The sequence below is a fragment of the Ahaetulla prasina genome, chromosome 2 (assembly GCF_028640845.1).
Source record: "Ahaetulla prasina isolate Xishuangbanna chromosome 2, ASM2864084v1, whole genome shotgun sequence".
NCBI lineage: Eukaryota > Metazoa > Chordata > Lepidosauria > Squamata > Colubridae > Ahaetulla > Ahaetulla prasina.
Window position 1 is genome coordinate 45116066 of NC_080540.1, and position 21916 is coordinate 45137981.

At 38.0% G+C, this 21916-nt stretch overlaps 1 protein-coding gene across 2 annotated transcripts in view; it reads right to left on the bottom strand.

Moving 5' to 3' along the window:
* Positions 1-21916, bottom strand: part of PDZRN3 (PDZ domain containing ring finger 3) — a 244143-nt gene that overhangs the window by 25294 nt on the left and 196933 nt on the right. For both annotated transcript variants that reach the window (XM_058167061.1, XM_058167063.1), the window contains one exon: positions 2106-2353. In XM_058167061.1, coding sequence (XP_058023044.1) covers positions 2106-2353 — 248 coding nt within the window. The remainder of the gene's footprint in view (positions 1-2105; positions 2354-21916) is intronic.

Genomic DNA, 21916 nt, shown 5'->3' on the forward strand with positions numbered 1-21916 from the left:
GTGATTTCCTTAGTTTTGTTTACTTATGCATATAAAACCTTTAGTGGCAATTACATATTTTTATAAATAAATTATATTTACCCTTTTACTTATATCTGGGCACAAAGCCATTAGGCCTGCCACGTCTAGACTACAGAAATGACCACTAGATGGCAGGAAATACTGTGTAGCCATCCAGATTGTTTCTGCACATCGTGGGCTAGTAGTAATTAAAGATAAGTTTATGGAAACACAGATAAGTGGGCATACTACTTCGGTTAGCAACATGTTTTCAACAACAACAACAACAACAACAAATCAGCACAATGTTTCCTACTCATAAAGCAGTAAATTGTTAAGTAGTATTGCCTGAATTATTGCAATTTTGAATTAGTAGTGTAAGGGTAATCCTGGAAACTCCACCAAATTATATTTTTTCATTTTGACCTGTTTTCATTGTGACATTGGCCCCAAAAGATGTCTCTTTGCTGTTGATTTTTTCAATAATTGCACCAAGTGAAAAGGTTAGTTTGCCCTTCTTTTGCTCTAGTTTCAATTGCCAAGCAAAGAAAATCTTGTTGAGGCTTTTAATTACTCAGTCTTTTAAATTAATTTGGAGATTCTATTATAAGCTGCTACTGCTATTTATTTCTGAGTTGCTGTGATTTTGCTTTCATTTAAAAGTTCAATTGCTAATGATAAACTAATTGGCCATTCCTAATTTCATTGAGCGTTACAGTGAAAAATGATTATTTGGAATAAAAATTATTTTAATAATTATTTCAATAAAAATGTAACCATACATATATATATATATTGTGAACACATTCAAGGAGAAATATTTTAATATAAATCCTTCTAATATAGTTTCTCCCTGAAGATTTCATAGAAATAGCTCTTTAAAAATCTTTATCTGAAATAAGGACATCTTCAAAAACAAATTTGTCCGCACACAAAAGTATTACTTGATAATTCAATATTCATTCCTATGGTTTTGTAGTTATTTTGGCTTATTGAAAAAGTGGCAGAAATATTTCTACCCATCATTACTTTACACTTGGGACATTCTGAATTGTTACTCAGAGAATGATTGTCTCTAATTTATAGGTCCTCACAGAGGAACTGGCTTAAAGTTCCATACTAATATGGACCTGAGTATGATATACTATAGGGGACACGGTGGCTCAGGGGCTAGGACGTTGAGCTTGTCAATCGAAAGGTCGGCAGCTCAGCGGTTCGAATCCCTAGTGCTGCCATGTAACGGGGTGAGCTCCCATTACTTGTCCCAGCTTCTGCCAACTTAGCAGTTTCGAAAGCACCTAAAAATGCAAGTATAAAATAGGGACCACCTTTGGTGGGAAGGTAACAGCATTCCGTGCGCCTTTGGCGTTGAGTCATGCCGGCCACATGACCATGGAGACATCTTCCGACAGTGCTGGCTCTTCGGCTTTGAAACGGAGATGAGCACCGCCCCCTAGAGTCGGCAACAACTAGCACGTATGTGCGAGGAGAACCTTTACTTTTACCTTTACGATATACTATATTATTTTTAATTGGCTTGCTACTGGGAAGATTGTGGTTTAGAGTTTAGATATCCATGATACCTGACCTGGATTGCCAAACTGAAGGATTTAAGCAGATGAAGAAATGTGACTCTTTCTTTCCATCTAGTAAGCCAAATGAACGAGTCCCAAATTTGCAGAGGAATGCACTAACATGTCTAGTAGGTGTGATGTCATAAGGATTCAGGGTTTTTGTTTAGGAAGAGTACAGATTTAAAGAGTAAAATAAATAGCCTAATAGATAAACTCATATTTTTCATTCTTTTGGGTGTGTCTGTGTGGTGTGTTTTGAACGGAAAATCATGTTGCTGAATTTCAACAGATGCAATCTGAAACTGCTTTTATGGGTGTAAGATGATTTCTGGCTTACATATTACCCATACATACAAAAACAAGATTTTTCAGTTAGAGGGGGCTGAATATAGAGTTAGATATTAGCATTTCAGCAGCTTAGGACACCAATGTATGAAATGGAGCCCTTCTGTGTTTACTGACTTGTTTTTGGTGACCAATAGCACCCATAGCATTAGCTGAAATTCCAGCATTACAAAACATAGTACTTACTCCTCAGGTAGGAGATATGGATCCAGGACTGGTGGGGTAGGTGAGCCCATTTTGGTTAGAGCCATGATATGTTCAAAGGTAATCTCAGTCTGAGTGCCTATGTCTACCAAGAGACACTCATGAGAAGGACTGAAGATCTTGGTGCGTGGCGTTCTTCTCAGGACTTGCACTACAATGGGATCTTTAGCTGTTTTAAAGGCTTCTACAGCTTGATCGTGAGTTGCCTTGGACAAATCTTTTCCATTTACCTGTGAAGGGAGACAACAAAACCAGAAAGAAAGGCAAGTAAGGACATGGCTTTCCTTTCACTGAAAACTATTTGTGAAATAAACACCTTCCCCTATCTTCCCATCCTTGTAAAGATAAATGCATCTCTAATGAACAAACTTTGATTTTGGAACCCTTCTACACCCCTGTAATGTGCAATAATGATGGTTGGGCTAAACCATAAGCAACAAGGCTGGTGTTGATGAGGAACCTTTTATTTTCTTCTGCTGGCAGCTTCTAAAATGTCTCAGTCAGTTTCCTTTCCAACAGCATCCATGAAAATGTTGAAGGGATGAATTAAAGCATCTCTCGTCCACATTGTCAGAGGCGAACTTATTTAAACTGCTTTGGTTTGGCTTTGTTTTATAGCACAAGAAGAATGCAATATTAAAAGGTGTATCCATTCATAGATAACAGATAAAAGCCTAAATAACTTTGGAACTTCCAGATTCATTTTAAATTTGCCATGGAAAATTATTTCTGCAGCTGATCAGCTAATTTGACAATTATAATATTAATCATTCCTATGTTTGTGGAACAGAGGATAATTAAGGTATACATAGTCTAGACTTCTATATTAGAAAAATTCCAGATATTCACTGTCATGATGGGGCTGCAACTGCTTTTCTCCTGGCTGAGAATTCAGGACATCTGAAAAACACCTGGTTGGAGAGGACATTAGACTATTTAAATAGCCTATTCAAAATTGCTGGGTTACATTTTTTCTTTTTAAATAACACTTAGCAATAGCACTTAGACTTATATACCACTTCATAGTGCTTTACAGCCCTCTTCAGCAGTTTTACAGAGTCAGCATTTTGCCCCCAACAATCTGGGTCCTCATTTTACCCTACCTTGGAAGGATGGAAGGCTGAGTTAACCTTGAGCCAGTGAGACTCGAACTGCCAAACTGCTGGCAGTCCAGCAGTCAGCAGAAGTAGCCTGCTGTAGTGCATATTAACCATGGTTCTTAAATATTCCTTTAGTTATTGTTTTGGCTACTTGTTGAAACATGATGCCATTTCTATTTCAAGTCTCTTTGAGGCGAAAAAGCATTTTGTTGTGACACCTATTCCTGTTAATTCATAGTGAAAATGCACTTCAGAGATACTCAGCTGAAAGAACTAAGCTGCATGAACATCTGGTGCATTGTCTAGTGGAGGTGATGTCTGGCAGATATCATGTATGGCTCTGTCTGCTTTCCTCCATCATTTCAAAAGGTGACTTAAGGCTCCTTTTCCCATATCCTTTTTGCAGGATGTCCTACATTACATTTTCTTCTCTTAATGCTCCAGTACTTATACTGGGAATGTCTATGGAGATTCTCAATCATGCAGGTCATGGTTGTTCCAAAGGTGCTTTTCCAAAAGGCAACTGGACATTCTTGGGTTTTTCCCCCTTAAAAATATTTTATTCAGTTCTAACTGAATGGTAACGTATCTATAACCATTCCCTCCGTTCAGTTAGAACTGAAGAAGCTTCTTGGATGAGAAGCAAAATGTTTTCAAGAAAAACCCCCCCAAGAAAGTCCAGTTGCCTTTTGGAAAAGTACCTTTGGGATACTGGGGATATGTTCAAATGTGGCTCTAGTCTCCCTGAGAATTAGATGTATTCTTTGGGGATGTCTATCAAAAGCAGTCCCAGCTTATGAAGGTGTAAAACAAGGTTGCATATAAGTTCCACTACTTTTTATCTATATTTAAATCCATAATACAAGCACTTGCTATTTCAGTTCACCATCCATTTATTTTAGGTGATTGTGCAATTTCAGCATTACAGTATGACAAACAATGTAGTTATTATTCTCTATTTCACAGATGGGAACAAGAAAAGCACTTAGAGCACTAGCTTTATTCTGTACAGTACAAAAGCTATCAATGAACCATCAGAAAACCAAAGTTTTAGTGTTATCATAAAATTCGCAAGTGGCAAATAAATGGGACTCAAACTGAGCAGGTATGACCTATAAATATCTTAGTACCATGCTTCTTTGTCCTGGAATTCTTTTTTTTTAAAAACTGGGCAAGTGTCACAGTGTCTATGTCAATAGCTATCATATGATTTTACCAATCAGAAGGAGCCTATTTCTCAGGCATAAAAAACAGGAGCCAGAATAGAATTCAAAAATACTACTTTTCATGGTACCCATACACCAGAATCTGATCTACTAATTGTCAAGGCAAATTGGAGCTAGTTAAGCGTCAATGGAATTCATGGGGGGGGTTTGATTTAGGTCTCGGGTGGCGACGTAATGCCTTCAAATTTACAATGACCCTATTCTCAGACTGAGCCTGGTTATCTCCTACTACACTATTATATCCTTGCAGCTTGCAAGGTTTTCCAAGTTAAGGTAGTCCCTCAGCTTCTTTAACACTCCAAATTTGCTCTTTTGCAAAACTTAATATTCATGAAAACTAGTCAGGGTTGCTGTTTTTTTCTTACCTTCTGACAAAAATTATGGCCACCTATCTGAAGTTGCTTACTAAATAATAACTGCCTATAATCAATGATACATGCACATCAATAGTCTCCTTTTCAGAGTTACTCAAAAGAAAGCATGTTGGAGGAATGGATTGTATTTTTTTTTTTGTTTAGATTATTTAACACATAAATCACATTGAAATCTGAAAACATGCTGCAATTTAGTCAGACATTAGGGTACATATTTATCAAGAAAAATGGGTATTAAAACAAATCTCACATTTGATTTTAATTCCTACTTTTTAAAAAAAAAGGTATTTTAATGCGTGCAACTAGATACAGAAACATTTGGGGAAAAAACATAAAGATGAGTATATTTGATCAGGAATCATTGCAAAACCTGATTTTGGATCTTCTGCTGACTATTTATCCTTATTGTGGAAATACCACCTTATGTATATGCTGAGTATATCTTACTGCATTCACCTATCTTGGCAAAGTAGTACATGATGGTGCAAACATCTTTCAATTCAACAGTGCCATATAAACCAGTTTTATTCATCCAAGTTTTATTCATCTGTTTTGGAGGTTAAAGATGTTTCACTGTCCAAATGGCTTTTTTAAAACACCAAACACTCTGAAAGACCATGGTAATATATAGCATCTTTGTAACAAGAGTTTTGCATTATTGAAGTGCCAACATCAGTTAGTGAGGGAATGATTTGCAATATGTATGTACATGTCAGTTCTTATTCCAATAAACATAATAAACATTACTGATAAGAGATTGATTAAGCCATCTTTGCTGAAACACTTGACTGCTCCATCTATGTGTATGTGTGTATATTTTGATTAATTTCAAAATTTACATCCATATAGATCAGCTTTCATTTAACAGGTATGATTTGATGATGTAGGGCTTGTAATTCCCAGAACTCCTCCAATCTGAAACCCTTCACATATGTTGAGTTTGAAACTGATAATTTTGCTTCTTTAGCCTGATATATCCTACATGAGTGGAATTTGGCAGATACCAACATTTACCGGCCAGCATGGTTTTCCACCTAAATATCTGGGAGACCACCAGTTTGAGTGGCGGTGCCAGTAACATGCACATCAGAGGTGGGTTTCAGCAGGTTCTGACCAGTTCTGGAGAACCGGTAGCGGAAATTTTGAGTAGTTCAGAGAACCAGTAGTAAAAATTCTGACTGGCCCCGCCCCCATCTATTCTCTTCCTCCCAAGTCCCAACTGATCAGGAGGAAATGGGGATTTTGCAGTAACCTTCCCCTGGAGTGGGTTGGAAATGGAGATTTTACAGTATCCTTCCCCTGACACGCCCACCAAGCCACGCCCACAGAACCGGTAGTAAAAGTTTTTGAAACCCAGCACTGATGCACATCTTTTCTTCCCATTTTGGCAAAGATACCTGTTGCAATTCAGGTCTTTGGACGGAGCTGCAACATGGTACAGGAATCTATTAAGGGGACAGAAAGCCCATCCAGACATCATATTGTTTTAATCAGCTAATGGGTACCTGAAAATAGGATATTAGTTTTCCATAGGAAAATGTTTTTATAGAAAGGAGAAAGTGTGTTGCTGGACTGGTAAGTGAAAGAGTCATTCAGGCTTCATTATTCAAAGCTGGCTGAGAACTTTGGGAGTTGAAGTCCATAAGTCTTAAAGGGACCAAGGTTGGAGACCCCTGGTCTTAATGTACCCCAGCAAACTAATTAGAGCTTGCTCTGAAACTAGGACAATTTGCCAGACTTTGCCACCCTTGCTTTAAGACTCTTCACCTCTTCCAGGAAATGGGAAGAGGTCAAGATACATAATGTGTCTGGAGCTCAATTCATATTCCCGAAAATGCCATTCCCACCAGCCTTCTTCATTTTATCCTGACCATCTGGGTTCACTTGTCCCAGACGGCTTTCGAGTGGAACATTTCTGACCTGCCTATGAACTTTGGCAGAGCAAAATAGGGCAGCATTGAACACAATAAATGTAGCTTCCAGAGTTCCTGTACAATTAAAATGCAGCTATGATCCTTGGAAGCAGGGCAGGATACAAATATAATATATAAGTACTTTTATGATTTGTGAGCTCTAAATTACAGCAGAAGAACAAAGCATCTTAGGGAAACATAAAGGCTAACAGATTTATTATAGCATATGCCTTTGTAGTATTGTACTTTCACAAAACTTCTGCCTCAATAAATCTGTTTTGTCTTTATGGCATCACATTTTATTCTTGTTGCTGTTGCAAGATGGCTGCTTCTCTGCAGCTAAAGTCTCCATGTGATAGGTTTTATACCTCTGTTCACCATAAAGCCATGCACATTTCTGTTCCAGCGAGATAGATATTCAGTTGCTTTCTGCAGCTTGAGTATTTATTTTTGTATAGTGTGAATATTACAAATACATGCTTGGAAACATATCCGAAAATTCAGATAATGTTTTGATACATACTACAGTATGATTAGTTTCATGTGTCTCTCAAGTGGATTCAGTTGCAATCCTCATTTTGCTGTTATGAATGTTCATTAATTTGTTCTATTAATCTTTATCTCTTTTCTCCAAGGAGTTAATGATCACATGCATGGATTTCTATTACAGTATCTTCTTTATGACGACCTTTTGATGTAGATTGAAATACAGTGGCCATAAAATCTCCAGATCAGCACAATTTGAATTTGGGTCACTCAATTATAACCGGTAAGTAAAATACCTCTAACAGAGCTCAATGATTTCCTTGGCTTATAGAGCTGAACAGAGGGCTAAAGTGCAAATGTAGGAAATATCATGACAAATCACGCTTTTTTTTTTCAGGCCCATTTGAGATTTACTCTGTGCCTATGGATGTAACAAAAAGGCCCTAAAGAGTAGTAATGTTGCACTTTACAGTCTAATACCATCTTTACCAAAATATTGTGTTCTAGATTTGAAAGACTGAATTGCTACACCTTGAATCTCAATCTGGAGACACTGGGAGGCAACCTTATTATCACTTGTTGGGTTTATAGAAACACTTATAGGAATAGATCTCAAAGATGTAGACAGATGTATGTAGATATGAGGGCCTCTACTCATTTATTCAATGCTTATATATAGGGTTAATATGTAGGGTATAGCAGTGGTTATCAACTTTTTCTTTACCACTGACCCGCTTTAAATACCATGGACCAGAGTGAAATCCAGCAGGTTCTGACACGTTTTGGAGAACCGGTAGTGGAAATTTTGAGTAGTTCTGAGAACCGGCAAATACCACCTCTGGCTGGCCTGAGTGGGGTGGAAATGGAGATTTTGCAGTATCCTTTCCCTGCCAGGCCCAGGAAGCCACGCCCACAGAACAGATAGTAAAAAAAAAAAAGGATTTCACCACTGCCATGGACCATGGTCACGGACTCCCCAAAATGTAAATCAAGATTTCTTTAAATTGTTGTGAACACCCTGTGACCACAACATGGGCCCCCAGGAGTTCATGGACCACAGGTTGAGAACCACTGAGGTATAGGGTTTCCAGCCTCAGCAGGGGGTTGGACTAGAAGACCTCCAAGGTCCCTTCTAACTCTGTTATTTGGCTTTTCCTAGTTCATTAAATTAGTCAGGCTGGGACTAATATCATGGTTAAGGGGGGAGGGGTTAATCAAAGTCTTCTTTGATTAACTAATCAAAGGCTATTGCTGTCCCACTTGAAAACCATCACGGATCTGCTGTTAGACCCCTTGCAATTTGCATACCGAGCAAATAGATCAACAGATGATACTTTTAATATGGCTCTGCACTACATCCTACAACATCTTGAATCTCCAAAGACTTATGCAAGGGTCTCTTTTGTAGACTTTAGTTCAACATTTAATACCATCATTCCAGACATTCTTCTAACTAAGCTAAACCAGCTACAGGTACGTGAACAGACTTGTAAGTGGATCACAAGCTTCATAACAAAAACAGGAAGCAGCAGGTGAAGCTAAGCAGAATCACATCAGATACCTGTACAATTAGCACAGGGCCCCCCCAAGGCTGTGTGCTCTCCCCACTTCTCTTCTCTCTGTATACCAGTGACTGCATCTCCAACGATCCATCTGTTAAACTACTGAAGTTCACAGATGACACAACAGTGATTGGTCTCATTCGAGACAATGATGAATCCACATACAGACGGGAAGTTGAACAATTAGCCTTGTGGTGTGACCGGAACAATCTGGAACTGAACACACTCAAAACCGTAGAAATGGTGGTAGACGTAGACTTTAGGAGAAACCCTTCTATACTTCCACCTCTCACAATACTAGACAACACAGTATCAACAGTAGAAACCTTCAAATTTCTAGGTTCTATCATATCACAAGATCTAAAATGGACAGCTAACATCAAAAACATCACTAAAAAAGGACAGCAAAGAATGTTCTTTCTGCGCCAACTCAGTAAGCTCAAGCTCAAGGAGCTGCTGATTCAGTTCTACAGAGGAATTATTGAGTCTGTCATCTGAACCTCTATAACTGTCTGGTTTGGTTCTGCAACCCAACAAGACAGACACAGACTTCAGAGGATCATTAGAACTGCAGAAAAAACAATTGCTACTAACCTGCCTTCCATTGAGGACCTGTATACTGCATGAGTCAAAAAGAGGGCTGTGAAAATATTTACAGACCCCTCACATCCTGGACATAAACTGTTTCAACTCCTACCCTCAAAACAACGTTATAGAGCACTGCACACCAGAACAACTAGACACAAGAACAGTTTTTCCCCGAATGCCATCACTCTGCTAAACAAATAATTTCCTCAACATTGTCAAACTATTTACTAAGTCTGCACTACTATTAATCTTCTCATCGTTCCCATCACCCATCTCCTTCCACTTATAAATGTAACTTTGTTGCTTGTATTCTTATGATTTATACTGATATTGTTTCCTGATTGCTTATTTGTAGCCTATGACTATCATTAAGTGTTGTAAGTGTACCTTGATGAACGTATCTTTTCTTTTATGTACACTGAGAGCATATGCACCAAGACAAATTCCTTGGCCAATAAAAATTCTATTCTATTCTATTCTATTCTATTCTGTTCTGTTCTGTTCTGTTCTGTTCTGTTCTGTTCTGTTCTGTTCTGTTCTATTCTATTCTATTCTATTCTATTCTATTCTATTCTATTCTATTCTATTCTATTCTATTCTATTCTAGAGATAGGATACACTTCTATGTGCCTTTAAGAGACAATGTATAAAAATATTTTTAAAACCTGCAGATTCAAATGACATTTTTAGCTACTGTATAAGTCAATCTCAAATGTTTCCTGGACCAGTTTCTATTAGGCTTCTGTTCTCCTGGAACTAATGGAGATACATTCTTAGTGTTTTTTTGATACCATCAGCCATGGTATCCTTCTAGATCAGGGCTGTCAAATGTGAGCTGGATGCATCATATGTTGGCCATGCTCAAAAAAAGTCCTGATACATCAGGTGATGCCGCCATGTCGATGCAAGTTTGACACCGGTGTTCTAGATCATTTGGTAGGATGTTTTACATTGCTTCTGTGCAGATTGTGCGCAGAAGATGGTGCTAAGAGACTATTATTCAACACCCATTACCTTCTCTGGTATTTCAAGGTTCTATCATGGCTTCTGTACTTTTTCAAGTAGCTGCATGAAATTGTGAGGAATGTAATTCAGAGCATCAAAGGTGGGTGCCTTTGCTATGGCCATCTCTATTTCTCCTTGGCCCCCAACAAAGTCATCAGTACCCTTGAATGTTGCTTAATTTCTATAATAAACTAGATGAAACAGAACAAGCTGAAATTAAAGCAACTTCCCAAGAAAACCGAAGTGGCCTGGAAAAAAACTGATCTTGAAGAATGAGGTGGAATTTACTCTGAATTGGGTTATACTCCCTCAGAAGTAGCAGGTCCATAGCTGATCTCTAGCTGTCACATGATCACCACCCCACTGACAAGCAAAGTCAACGGGGGAAGCTGGATTTCCTTAGTGGCTGCATGAGTTACTTATTACCACACTGATTCGCTTAACAACTGTGGCAAAAAGTTTTTTTTTAAAAAAAAAATCAGAAATGACACACTTAACAACCACTTTGCTGAGCAACAGAAATTCTAGTCCCAATTGTGGTCATAAAGCCAGGACTATCTGTATGTTGTTTTTTGTTTTTATTGCTCCTGCATGGTTGCAGCTCCTGCCTGTTTTTGCATTGCCATCCCCTATTTCTTATCAGAAAGCTGTCAATGCATTCATGGGACAAGAAATTTGTTTTTTTATCACACAACTTGCCTTTTTTTAAAAAAATTAAGGCTAGGAGGGAGTGATCAGTCAAGGTTACCCAGCTGCCTCAGGGAGAAGTAGAAGATAGACCGTTCCTAGTTTAGCAACTTAATCATATACCAAGCATCATAACTATATTGCACTGTCTCTCTGCCACATATACATGTAATTGCTTACTATGTATAGTACATGAATAGAATAAAGAAAAATGGAAGGAGTAAAGAAATGAGGCATATAAAAGACAGGTTCAGATAGATTTGGAAAGAGGGAAGAAAAATGGGCAAATTAAGGTGAGGCATGAGAAAACAGATGCATGAGAAGAAGGATGAATGCATATGAGGGATGGTAGAAAAAATATATGCAGAAAATGCTGTGCTATGGTAAAAGAGAATGAAAATTGGGAAAAAGTGGGAAATTAATAAAAAGATATCTGGGTCAGCTGAGGCAGTAGCCCTGCCCTCTTAGATTAACAGAAATGGAAAAATGACTCCCAGAGTGACCCCAGCTGGCCGCTTCTCATCCAGAAAGTGCAGCCAACCTGGGAATTAATGTATTTCTGTTTTTCTACACTCTCTGGGTAAATCAGTGGTGTTGGCTGCATTTGCAAAAATATAAAGACAAAGGAATGCTCAGTTTTGTTCCGGTCAAATTAAATGTCATTAACTCACTCAGTTGAGCACATTACTATTTGTACTGCTGTAAAATTAAGCCCAATTCAGTTAGTGGAAGAAATGCTGATTGTGTCCAAAGTTTTATTATTTACCATAAATGAAATGTGAAATGCTAATGCCTGAGGTTTAGTCTTGATCTTTTCCTTAAAAGACTAAGCAATTAGGGTGACAAAGCAATCAGAGTTAAAGCATACAGAAACAACCCATGTTATATCGAGTGTAACATCCCGAGATCACTGATAGCAGAAAAACACTTAAATACTATTTGGTCTAAAGTTAATGAAAACTATGGAAAGTATTTTCTAGCCAAGTCTTCTTAAAATCTTAAAATAAGATTCTTATTCAGAATTTGCTTTCAGAATTTATTTTAATGAAAAAGATGTTTTTGATAAATTCTCAGTGGCCTCATAGAATAGTTGCACTGAATTTGATCCTCATTTCAACAGCTTTTTTGGCTGAATTGGTTTTGCTTTTAATTGGCATAAGTCATTGACATTTATGGATTAAGTAAGCAGTATTGCCATCATTTCTTTGGCTTCACTCCAGGTTAGAGATGGGAATGCCTGGAAAAAACTTGGAAAAATGGGGAAAAAACAGGGTTCCCCCCCCCATTTTTTTCCAAATGGCTTTGGAAAAAGCCAGAAAAAAATGGGGAAAAAACCCAACAACTTCCCCCCCCCCATTTTTTTCTGGTTTTTTTTTTCCTGGTGATCCCATCTCTATTCCAGTATGTGTATCCATCTGCAACCAGTGGTGGGACTCTACTGGTTCGGACCGGTTCTGGCAAACAGGCTCCTAGCTGACAATCAGCTAGGAGCGAACCGGTTCATCCCGATGATCAGATGGGCCCATCTGCTTGCCCATGCTATTTTCCTACCTTTGTCTTCTCAGCTGATTCACGTGATAGAGCAGATTGCCACGTGAATCACCTGTGTTACTCCTCCAAAGAAACCAGGAAGTGAAGATTTGTTCAAACTGTGCACATGCGCCCAGCGTGCGTCAGGTATGGACATGCGCAAATCGCACAATCACCAAACCGGTTGTTAAACCGGGAGGATCCTACCACTGTCTGCAATGGGCCTTGGAATTCAAGAAGAATGCTCTGTACTGGAATTATAACATTACCAAACACAAATAAAAATTTAATAAAGTAGCTTTTAGATCTGTAAGTGAACAAGATGTTTCACCATAGTTTTACTTGGGTTAGTCATGGAATACCTACCATTATTGTTGCAACTCATTAAACTAACTCATATTCATTTCGTAACCATGTAGGGCAAAGGAACTGTTGTTCATAATGGCTATTCAAATGTATTAATCATGTAAGTGATTAGATGTGGAGAAGTGGTGGGTTTCAAATTTTTTTACTACCGCTTCTGTGGATGTGGCTTGGTGGCATGGCTTGGCTTGGTGGGCATAGCTTGGTGGGTGTGGAAGGGGAAGGGTACTGCAAAATCTCCATTTCCTCCCAATCAGCTGGGACTCAGGAGGCATAGAATAGATGGGGACGGGGCCAGTCAGAATTTTTACTACCGGTTCTCCGAACTACTCAAAATTTCTGCTACCAGTTCTCCAGAACTAGTCAGAACCTGCTGAAACCCACCTCTGATGTGGAGTATCACATGGTGCTTTCTCTGAATTCATTTAGTTCCCAAGATAGAATACCCTTTCATTACTGAGATTATAATTCGCAGAATTCCTTAGCCATCTGGGGTTCAAAAGACTTTGGAGAATATATATAGGAAAAGTCTAATTTACAGTGAAAGCCACATGAACTTTGTCGGTGGAGTAGCTATAGTTATGAGGAAAACTGCATGTGGAGAATACAAAGGTATCTCGAAATATCTGAGCCTTGGTTTTTTAGTAATCGGAAATAGACAATTCTAGCCATATATGCAGGCTTCCAACCTTCAAAATATTCAGAAACAGACACATCATTTTCTCACATTACCACTTTTTTTCACAGTAGTAAAAAGATCTTAGTTTAAACTGGTGTTTAAACTTGCTGTTTTTCCTTGTTCCTTCTTGTGTTTATTTATCTTCCGAGTTAATGGAACTCGGTATTGTGGAAGCTTTCATTCTCTTTTCCTATTGACAAGAGCATGCTGGATGTCTGACATACTAAATGCATATTAGATTTATCACATGGGAATAGTTGGGATGACGGAAACCATCATTCTAGGTATGGAAATAAAATCAGTCATGTGAATCAAGCACAATCCCACTGCTTTCTTGGGAGTTATTTAGATTTATATTAATGTCAGAATCATTGACATCTTGCATCATTTCTTACTAGCAAGAAACCTCTGAACACTATTAGTGAGAAATGAGGTATTTCAAGATGTCTATCTTGCCCAAGGAATCCAATTAACATGATCACAGAGTGTAAAGAAGATTTAATTTATTTATTTGTATCCCGCCTTTATTATTTTTACAAATAACTCAAGGTAGCAAATGTATCTGACACACCTTCCTCCTCCTATTTTTCCCACAACAACCACCACCCTGTGAGGTGAGTTGGACTGAGAGTGTGTGACTAGAAAAGCACATTCAGATCTGTAATAATTTGGCAGGTTAATTTTTTAATAAATAGCTTATCGTTTCCATGGCCCATAAAAAATTATTTATTTATGAAATTTCTAGGTGGCTTACAAAATACCATAACAAAAATAGAAAATTAAAAAATAACATTGCCAAAAAGTAGACATCCAGAAAAAAAGCCAACAACCTTTTAAAAGACAAAACACCACACCACACCCTGATTCAAGATCTGGGGATTTTAAAGTCTTATTTGAAGAGGGGAGGACAAATCAGGGGGGTAATATTGAAAAATGGCAAATGTTATTATTATTCGCACCCTATATGTGGGGTTATCTTCCACCTAGTTTAAAGCAGCTTTTTGAAATTGTTAGGCCTAGCCATAAAGATGAATAAGGATGCATGGATGTACAGGAAGCCCTTGTATTGTGAAGTTCATTGGATCTATATGCATAAGATGACAATGAATTCAGCTCCCTAGAATTTCTGACTGCGAGGACCATTATCAATGCAAGCAAAAGAAGTAACATTCCGAAACAACATAGATTGTATAATACTTTAAGTTTCTCTATGAGTCCAAATCAAAGAATGCAAAGGCTGCTAAAGCACATGAACTTCTCAACTGGAAAAAAGAAGATCTATTATTGTGTTGTTCATCCTGGACATAAACTGTTTCAACTCCTACCCTCAAAACGACGCTATAGAGCACTGCACACCAGAACAACTAGACACAAGAACAGTTTTTTCCCGAAGGCCATCACTCTGCTAAACAAATAATTCCCTCAACACTGTCAGACTATTTACTGAATCTGCACTACTATTAATCGTTTCATAGTTCCCATCACCAATCTCTTTCCACTTATGACTGTATGACTATAACTTGTTGCTGGCAATCCTTATGATTTATATTGATATATTGATCATCAATTGTGTTGTAAATGTTGTACCTTGATGAACGTATCTTTTCTTTTATGTACACTGAGAGCATATGCACCAAGACAAATTCCTTGTGTGTCCAATCACACTTGGCCAATAAAATTCTATTCTATTCTATTCTATTCTATTCTATTCTATTCTATTCTCAGAGAGGTTTAGAGGTAATCCTTGATTTATAAGCATAACTGGGATTGGAATTGCCATCATAAATTATTGCAATCATATGTTGAGTTGGACCTGATTTTACAAGTTTTCTGGTAGCTGTTAAGAGAATTTTGTGGATGTTAAACAAATCTAAGTTCCCCAATGGACGTTTGATCACATGACTGCAGGATGCTGCAACTGATTGTAAATACAAGCTGGTTACCAAATTCCCAAATTGAGATCATGTGACTGGGGGTGATGCAACAATCATGAGTGAAAATACAGGTCATAGGTCACTTTTTGTGAGGTTGTCATAACTTAGAACTGTTGTTAAATGAACAGTCTTAAGTCGACTACCAGTATTAGAAAGCATCTGTTCCAGTTTGTTCTATTTGTATTCTGTCTTTACTTTTAGCTAAAGGAAGGCTTCCAATTGGAATCCAACAATTTAACCATTATATTCTGAATGGTATATTTCAAGTGACTCCAATCTTGGCAAGTTTAAGATTTATGGACTCCAACTCCCAGAATTCCTTAGCCAGCATATCTAGCTAAAGAATTCTGGGAGTTGATTTCCACAAGTCTTGAAGTTGCCAAAAATTGGAGACCTCTGGTATATGGGAGTGATCTTGGGAGATGAAATGCTTGGGTGAAGAGATACTGTCTAGGGAGCAATCTGATTAAAGGGAACATAGCTCACAATTGCATAGTGAGTGGAGTAGGGCTAAGGCCTTTAGCCACTTTGCCTAAGTTATAGGCCTATAAAGATGACAGTGGGAGAACTGTACTTCAATCTTTCAAGAATCTGTTACAGCTTTACAATAAATTAAAATGATCTTATATGATCTTGTTTCCTATCTGGTCTAACTTGGTAAGGCTGACCTTACCAGATAGACCGGATAGTCTCATTGGTTGCCCTCTTAATATGTGATTGTGAAGCAACTGGGCACATATTTTAAAAATTAATGCTTCACTTTCAGGCAACTCTGGCCTGATCAATCTTTGCATTATATTATATTATACAAATAGTTTGCAGAAATTGAATTCTACTATAGGAATAGTGTGTAGCCACATAATTGTTTAAAATTAAAACATGTATAGATGGAGGGAAGATTTGATCTTTCCAGTTTCTTAAGAAACTTTGCTCTCTGACTGATCTTGTAACAAGAAAAGGATAAATTAATAACAACAGAATAGGCAATTGCTTTTTCACTGAAGGTTTTACAATAAAATAAAGGAACTCAGATGGAGTGGAATTCAGCAGCACCAAATTATGCTTAACTTCTTAATGCTCCTTAAGGGTTTGCAAACAGAAAATATTCTTCAAGAATTATTGACTATGTACCTCAAACATACCTGCTGTAAGTCAGTAGCTGAACCCAGACTTTACATGCAGAAAGCTCCAATTTAACAATTAGTTAAAAAGGTCAAGTCACATGCGGTGATTAGATAGGGTTGGTCTGCATTGGATTTGTAGCTGAGAAAAAATTCTCTCTATACATTTCTTACCATCTAATGCTTATCCAGGGTTTTGCAGAGCTGGTATGTAACTGTTAATGTCACAATTAGAGGAGACAATATTAGATAAAACTTGACTAAGAATAATAGGAAAGCTGCTTTGATGACAAAGGATTCAGATGAGGGACTGGGGGAGAATAAGTCAGCTCAAACTAGCATTTTGTTTCCTGGTAATTTCACCAATTTATCTAACTGTGAAGCAAGATTCAGAAAACAGGTAATGAAGTTGTGAAATTAATTTTTAATACAAAATATCTGTCTCCAGCATTATTTAAAAGCACAGTTTATGATTCTGTGCTGGTTTGAAAGGGCTGCAAAAATCTGGATGATCACTTGATTAAAATAAAGAGAGAAATACAGAAAAATCCAATTTCTTGCTGCTGCCACCTAATAATCCTGTGTGCTTGTTTGGTGGTGTTTTTGGTTTTTTTTTGCAGTTGAGAAAGGATTTGGTTAAACTCAGAAAGAATATTGTAAAGGAGAAGACTTAAGAGTGAAAAGTAAGTAATTCAAATGGTCAGTCAAGAAGGTAAAACCAAAATGAGCTATCTATATGTAACAAGACATCAATACTATGAAGCCATGACTGAGAAACAGAATGATAGAACAGACCATTAAGGCAATAGATGATGAATGTTCCTAATCAAGAAAAGATGACACCATGAGATGAAAAATGGCAGGCCTAGGCACAAATCCAAATGGAAAGTCTTCCAAGCAAGGGAATGCAAAGGAAATCTGAAACACATTAATCATGTGTGTGGATTTTTTTAAAAAAAACCTTATGTTGTGATGGGCAAACAAGGACAAAAGGCAATAAAAGTTCACAAGTGTCTCTGTTGCAGCACACCTATTACCATATCCCTCTCTGACATGACCTTTTTTCAGGTTAGGCATTTCTATTTCTTCCATAGAAGGCTGCTACTAGAAGGTGATTACTGCTTGGTCAAAAGTCTAGAGCAGGGGTGTCAAACTCAAAGCCCGGGGGCTGGATTCGACCCACAGGATACTTAGATCTGGCCCACGAGGCCACTCTGGAAACAGCGAGGGACCAGCCCGCGGTGCTTCTGCCAGTAAAAATGGCATGTCTCTCTCCCAAGCTCCATTTTCACTGGCAGACGGATGCAGGAGGCTGTGGCAGCCAAAAACAGAGCTCGGGAGCCCATTTTCACTGGCAGAGCGCTTGGGCCACCACCAGTGCCCCCAACAGGAGTGATGTCGCCCTGGTTATGCCCCCCCACCAAGCTGCCTGAGGTCAAACACAACCCTGATGCGGCCCTCAATGAAATCGAGTTTGACACCCCTGGTCTAGAGCATTTTGTCAGATGAACCTTCTTAAATGCAAACAGAATTTCTGAAAAATATCTAAGAAAAATCCCACATTAGTAACATTTGGGTGCCAAGTAATTTACATAGATTTATGAAAAATTGCATAAAATTCTTTTTAGAGTTAAATTAAAATGTCTCCAGGCATTCTGAATTTTGAAACTGAAGCAACTAACTTTTCTTTTAGGTTGATAAATTTTAAATGCATATTGTATAGTTTTTATACCTCTTAAGTTTGTACAGTTATGTTATACAAGCTTTATAATTTTAGCTACTCCACCCTGAGTTTACTAGAGATGATAAAAGTGAAATTTGGAAATAGAAAAAAATGAAGTAACAAAATACTGATCAAAGCAAAAAGAACAATTGTGAGAACGCTTGCGAAAGGCAAAAAGAATGAATATAGGAATGAACAATTTCTACAGAAGTGTCTACAGCAAAGTCAAGTGAGAAGAACGTGATTGTCATCACCCAAATGCCACCTGTTAGAACATAGAACACAGAATCATAAGGATGGAAGAGACCTTGGAGGTTGTCTAGTCCAACCCGCTGCTGAAGGCAGGAGCTTTATAGCATCCTGGTTAAATGGCTGTCCAAACTCTTCAGGAGGCAAATTAGATATTATTGCTGCTGTGAACTAGGTTCTGGGAAGAAACTCCCCTAAGGTTTTAACATACCTCTGTTAAACATGGGTGACAGTATACTTCTGGAAATATGTATGAACCAGATGTTTATGTTGGTTCAATGGAATGTGTCAACTCTCAATCTTCAAATACTGAGTTTTGACTGAGAGGCAAGGCTGGATAATATTTAGTTCCGTATAGTCTTGGCCTAAGGCAATTTTTAAAATTTGAATTGCAAAGATCTGCGCATAATTAAAACATTTCTACTGCAGATATTAGAATTTTTGTTTTGTTTCTAGTTTTCTTAATTTCTTTTTTTTTAATTATTTCACTTCCCCCACTTCAGTTTGTTTTAAATAGAATAGAACAGAATAGAATAGAATTTTATTGGCCAAGTGTGATTGGACACACAAGGAATTTGTCTTGATGCATATGCTCTCACTGTACATAAAAGAAAAGATACCTTCACCAAGGTACAACATTTACAACACAAATGATGGTCATAGGGTACAATGCAGTCATTGGTATACAGAGAGAAGAGAAGTGGGGGGAGCACACAGCCTTGAGGGGCCCCTGTGCTAATTGTACAGGTATCTGATGTGATCCTGCTTAAATTTTTCCTTTTATGCATTGAGCACTTTTTACAATATCAGTATAGTTTATACATACTTACAGTTTATACACTATAGCTTATAAAGCTTGTATAACATAACCAAACAAACTTAAGAAGCATAAAAACCTGCATTAAAAATCTATCAGCCTAAAACAGAAGTTAATTGCTTCAGTTTCAAAATTCAGAATGCCTGGAGACATTTTAATTTGACTCTAATTTTTTTTAATGTCATTCTTTGTAAATATATATATGTGTGTGTGTGTGTTATCTGAGGCAAATGTGTAAGTTGTAGCATTTGTGTAAAGGCATCATCATTTATATACACATAGTCTTTGATCATGATTCAGGTGCCTGGCAACGAAGCCCACACTTTTGACCATTGCAGAATTCCATGGCCCTCATTTGCAATCTCAACTGCCAGCTTCCTGCAGGCAAAGTCAATGGGAATTGTCAATGGGGAAATTGGCAGGGAAGGTCACAACTAAATTGCTTTTTCTCCTGAGGAGCCCCACTACAGAGTGCAAGATCCCAGAGATTTCATACTCCCTGCCAGCCCTATCTTCCTGCACTCTATAGCACATGCCAGAAGCCCCAGCTGGTCTCTGGTTGTGGCTCCATAGAACTGTCCATGGACCTCCCGCCTGTGGCCCCCATTGGCTCCTCCATAATCTGTAGCACTGCATCTAGCACTCCTCCTCAGTAACACCTCCCATTGTGCTTTTCACATCTTCCTGTTAACAACTTGTGCGGTTCTGGGGTTACAATGGCAATCAGGATTGCTGTCACTAAATGATCTAAGTGGCATCACACTTTACAGCTGCTTCACATAGCAACTGAAATTCCCAATCATAAACCAAGGACTACCTGTATTGTCATTTAATCCCTATTGTGTATCAATTTATATTCACAGATGTTGACAGGACGACACTAGATATTTTACTACTTAATAGTAGAATAGAATAGAATTTTTTTTTATTGGCCAAGTGTGATTGGACACACAAGGAATTTGTCTTGGTGCATATGCTCCCAGTGTACATAAAAGAAAAGATACCTTCACCAAGGTACAACACTTACAACACTTAATGATAGTCATAGAGTACATATTTAACACTTAATGATACAATACTTAATGACAGTCATAGGCTACAATTAAGCAATCAGGAAACAATCAATATCAGTATAAATCGTAAGGATACAAGCAACAAAGTTACAGTGATAAGTGGAAGGAGATGAGTGATGGGAACGATGAGAAGATTAATAGTAGTGCAGATTTAGTAAATAGTTTGACAGTGTTGAGGGAATTATTTGTTTAGCAGAGTGACGACGTTAGGGAAAAAACTGTTCTTGTGTCTAGTTGTTCTGGTGTGCAGTGCTCTATAGTGTTGTTTTGAGGGTAGGAGTTGAAACAGTTTATGTCCAGGATGTGAGATATCTGTAAGTATTTTCACAGCCCTCTTTTTGATTCGTGCAATATACAGGTACTCAATGGAAGGCAGGTTGGTAGCAATTATTTTTTCTGCAGGTCTAATTATCCTCTGATAATAAACAGAACTGTCTTAATTGTCCTTGGGGTGCAGAGTTTGGAAATCACTAGAGGTACCCCAAAACAATTACAGAGATACTAAAAGTAATGTGAACTGAGAAACTTTGGGAAGCTGCTTTATGGGAAGGTAAATCACAGGATCCAGAAGTACAGCTGAAAGAATGAAAAGTGTTTTCTATATTACCGTCATGTCATGTCATGTCAGGTCACGTTAAACTTCCTATTTCTAAACTGACCATCTCCCTCAGAGAGAGGTCTTGGTGGTGTACAATATTATACTACATTATTACTACACTACACTTTATTATACATGTAGTCCTCAATTCACAACCTTTTGTTGTGAATTACAACAAAAGTACAATATTAAAGGTCAGTTATGACTGTTTTTCACACTTATGACTGTTGCAACATCCCCATGGTCATGTGATCAAAATCCAAACGCTGGTAACTGACTCATGCTTATGATGTTGCAGTGTCCTGGAGTCATGTGATCAACTGTTGCGACCTTCTTACAAGCAATGTCAATGGGGAAGCCAGATTCACTTTACTAACTTAACAACTGCAGTGTTACTAACTTAACAACTTCCGTGATTCACTTAACAACTGTGGCAAGAAAGGTCGTAAAGGTCCACAAGGTTCACTTAGCAACAGACATTTTGGGCTCAGTTGTGGCCATAGGTTGAGGACTATCTGTACTATGCTAACCACCCAAGTCAGGAGTCTATTTTATGCATCTAATTAGAGAATTTTCATCATCAACATATCACAAACTGCAAGTTATGCAACAAGGAATCAGTTATTCCTTACCAATGCAACCTCTTTTTTGTTTCTATAGAAAGATACTAAGCAGACCAGCAGCTTCTAGACCTGTGATGGCGAACCTATGGCACGAGTGCCAGAGGTGGCGCGCAGCGCCCCCTCTGTAAGCACGTGAGCCGTC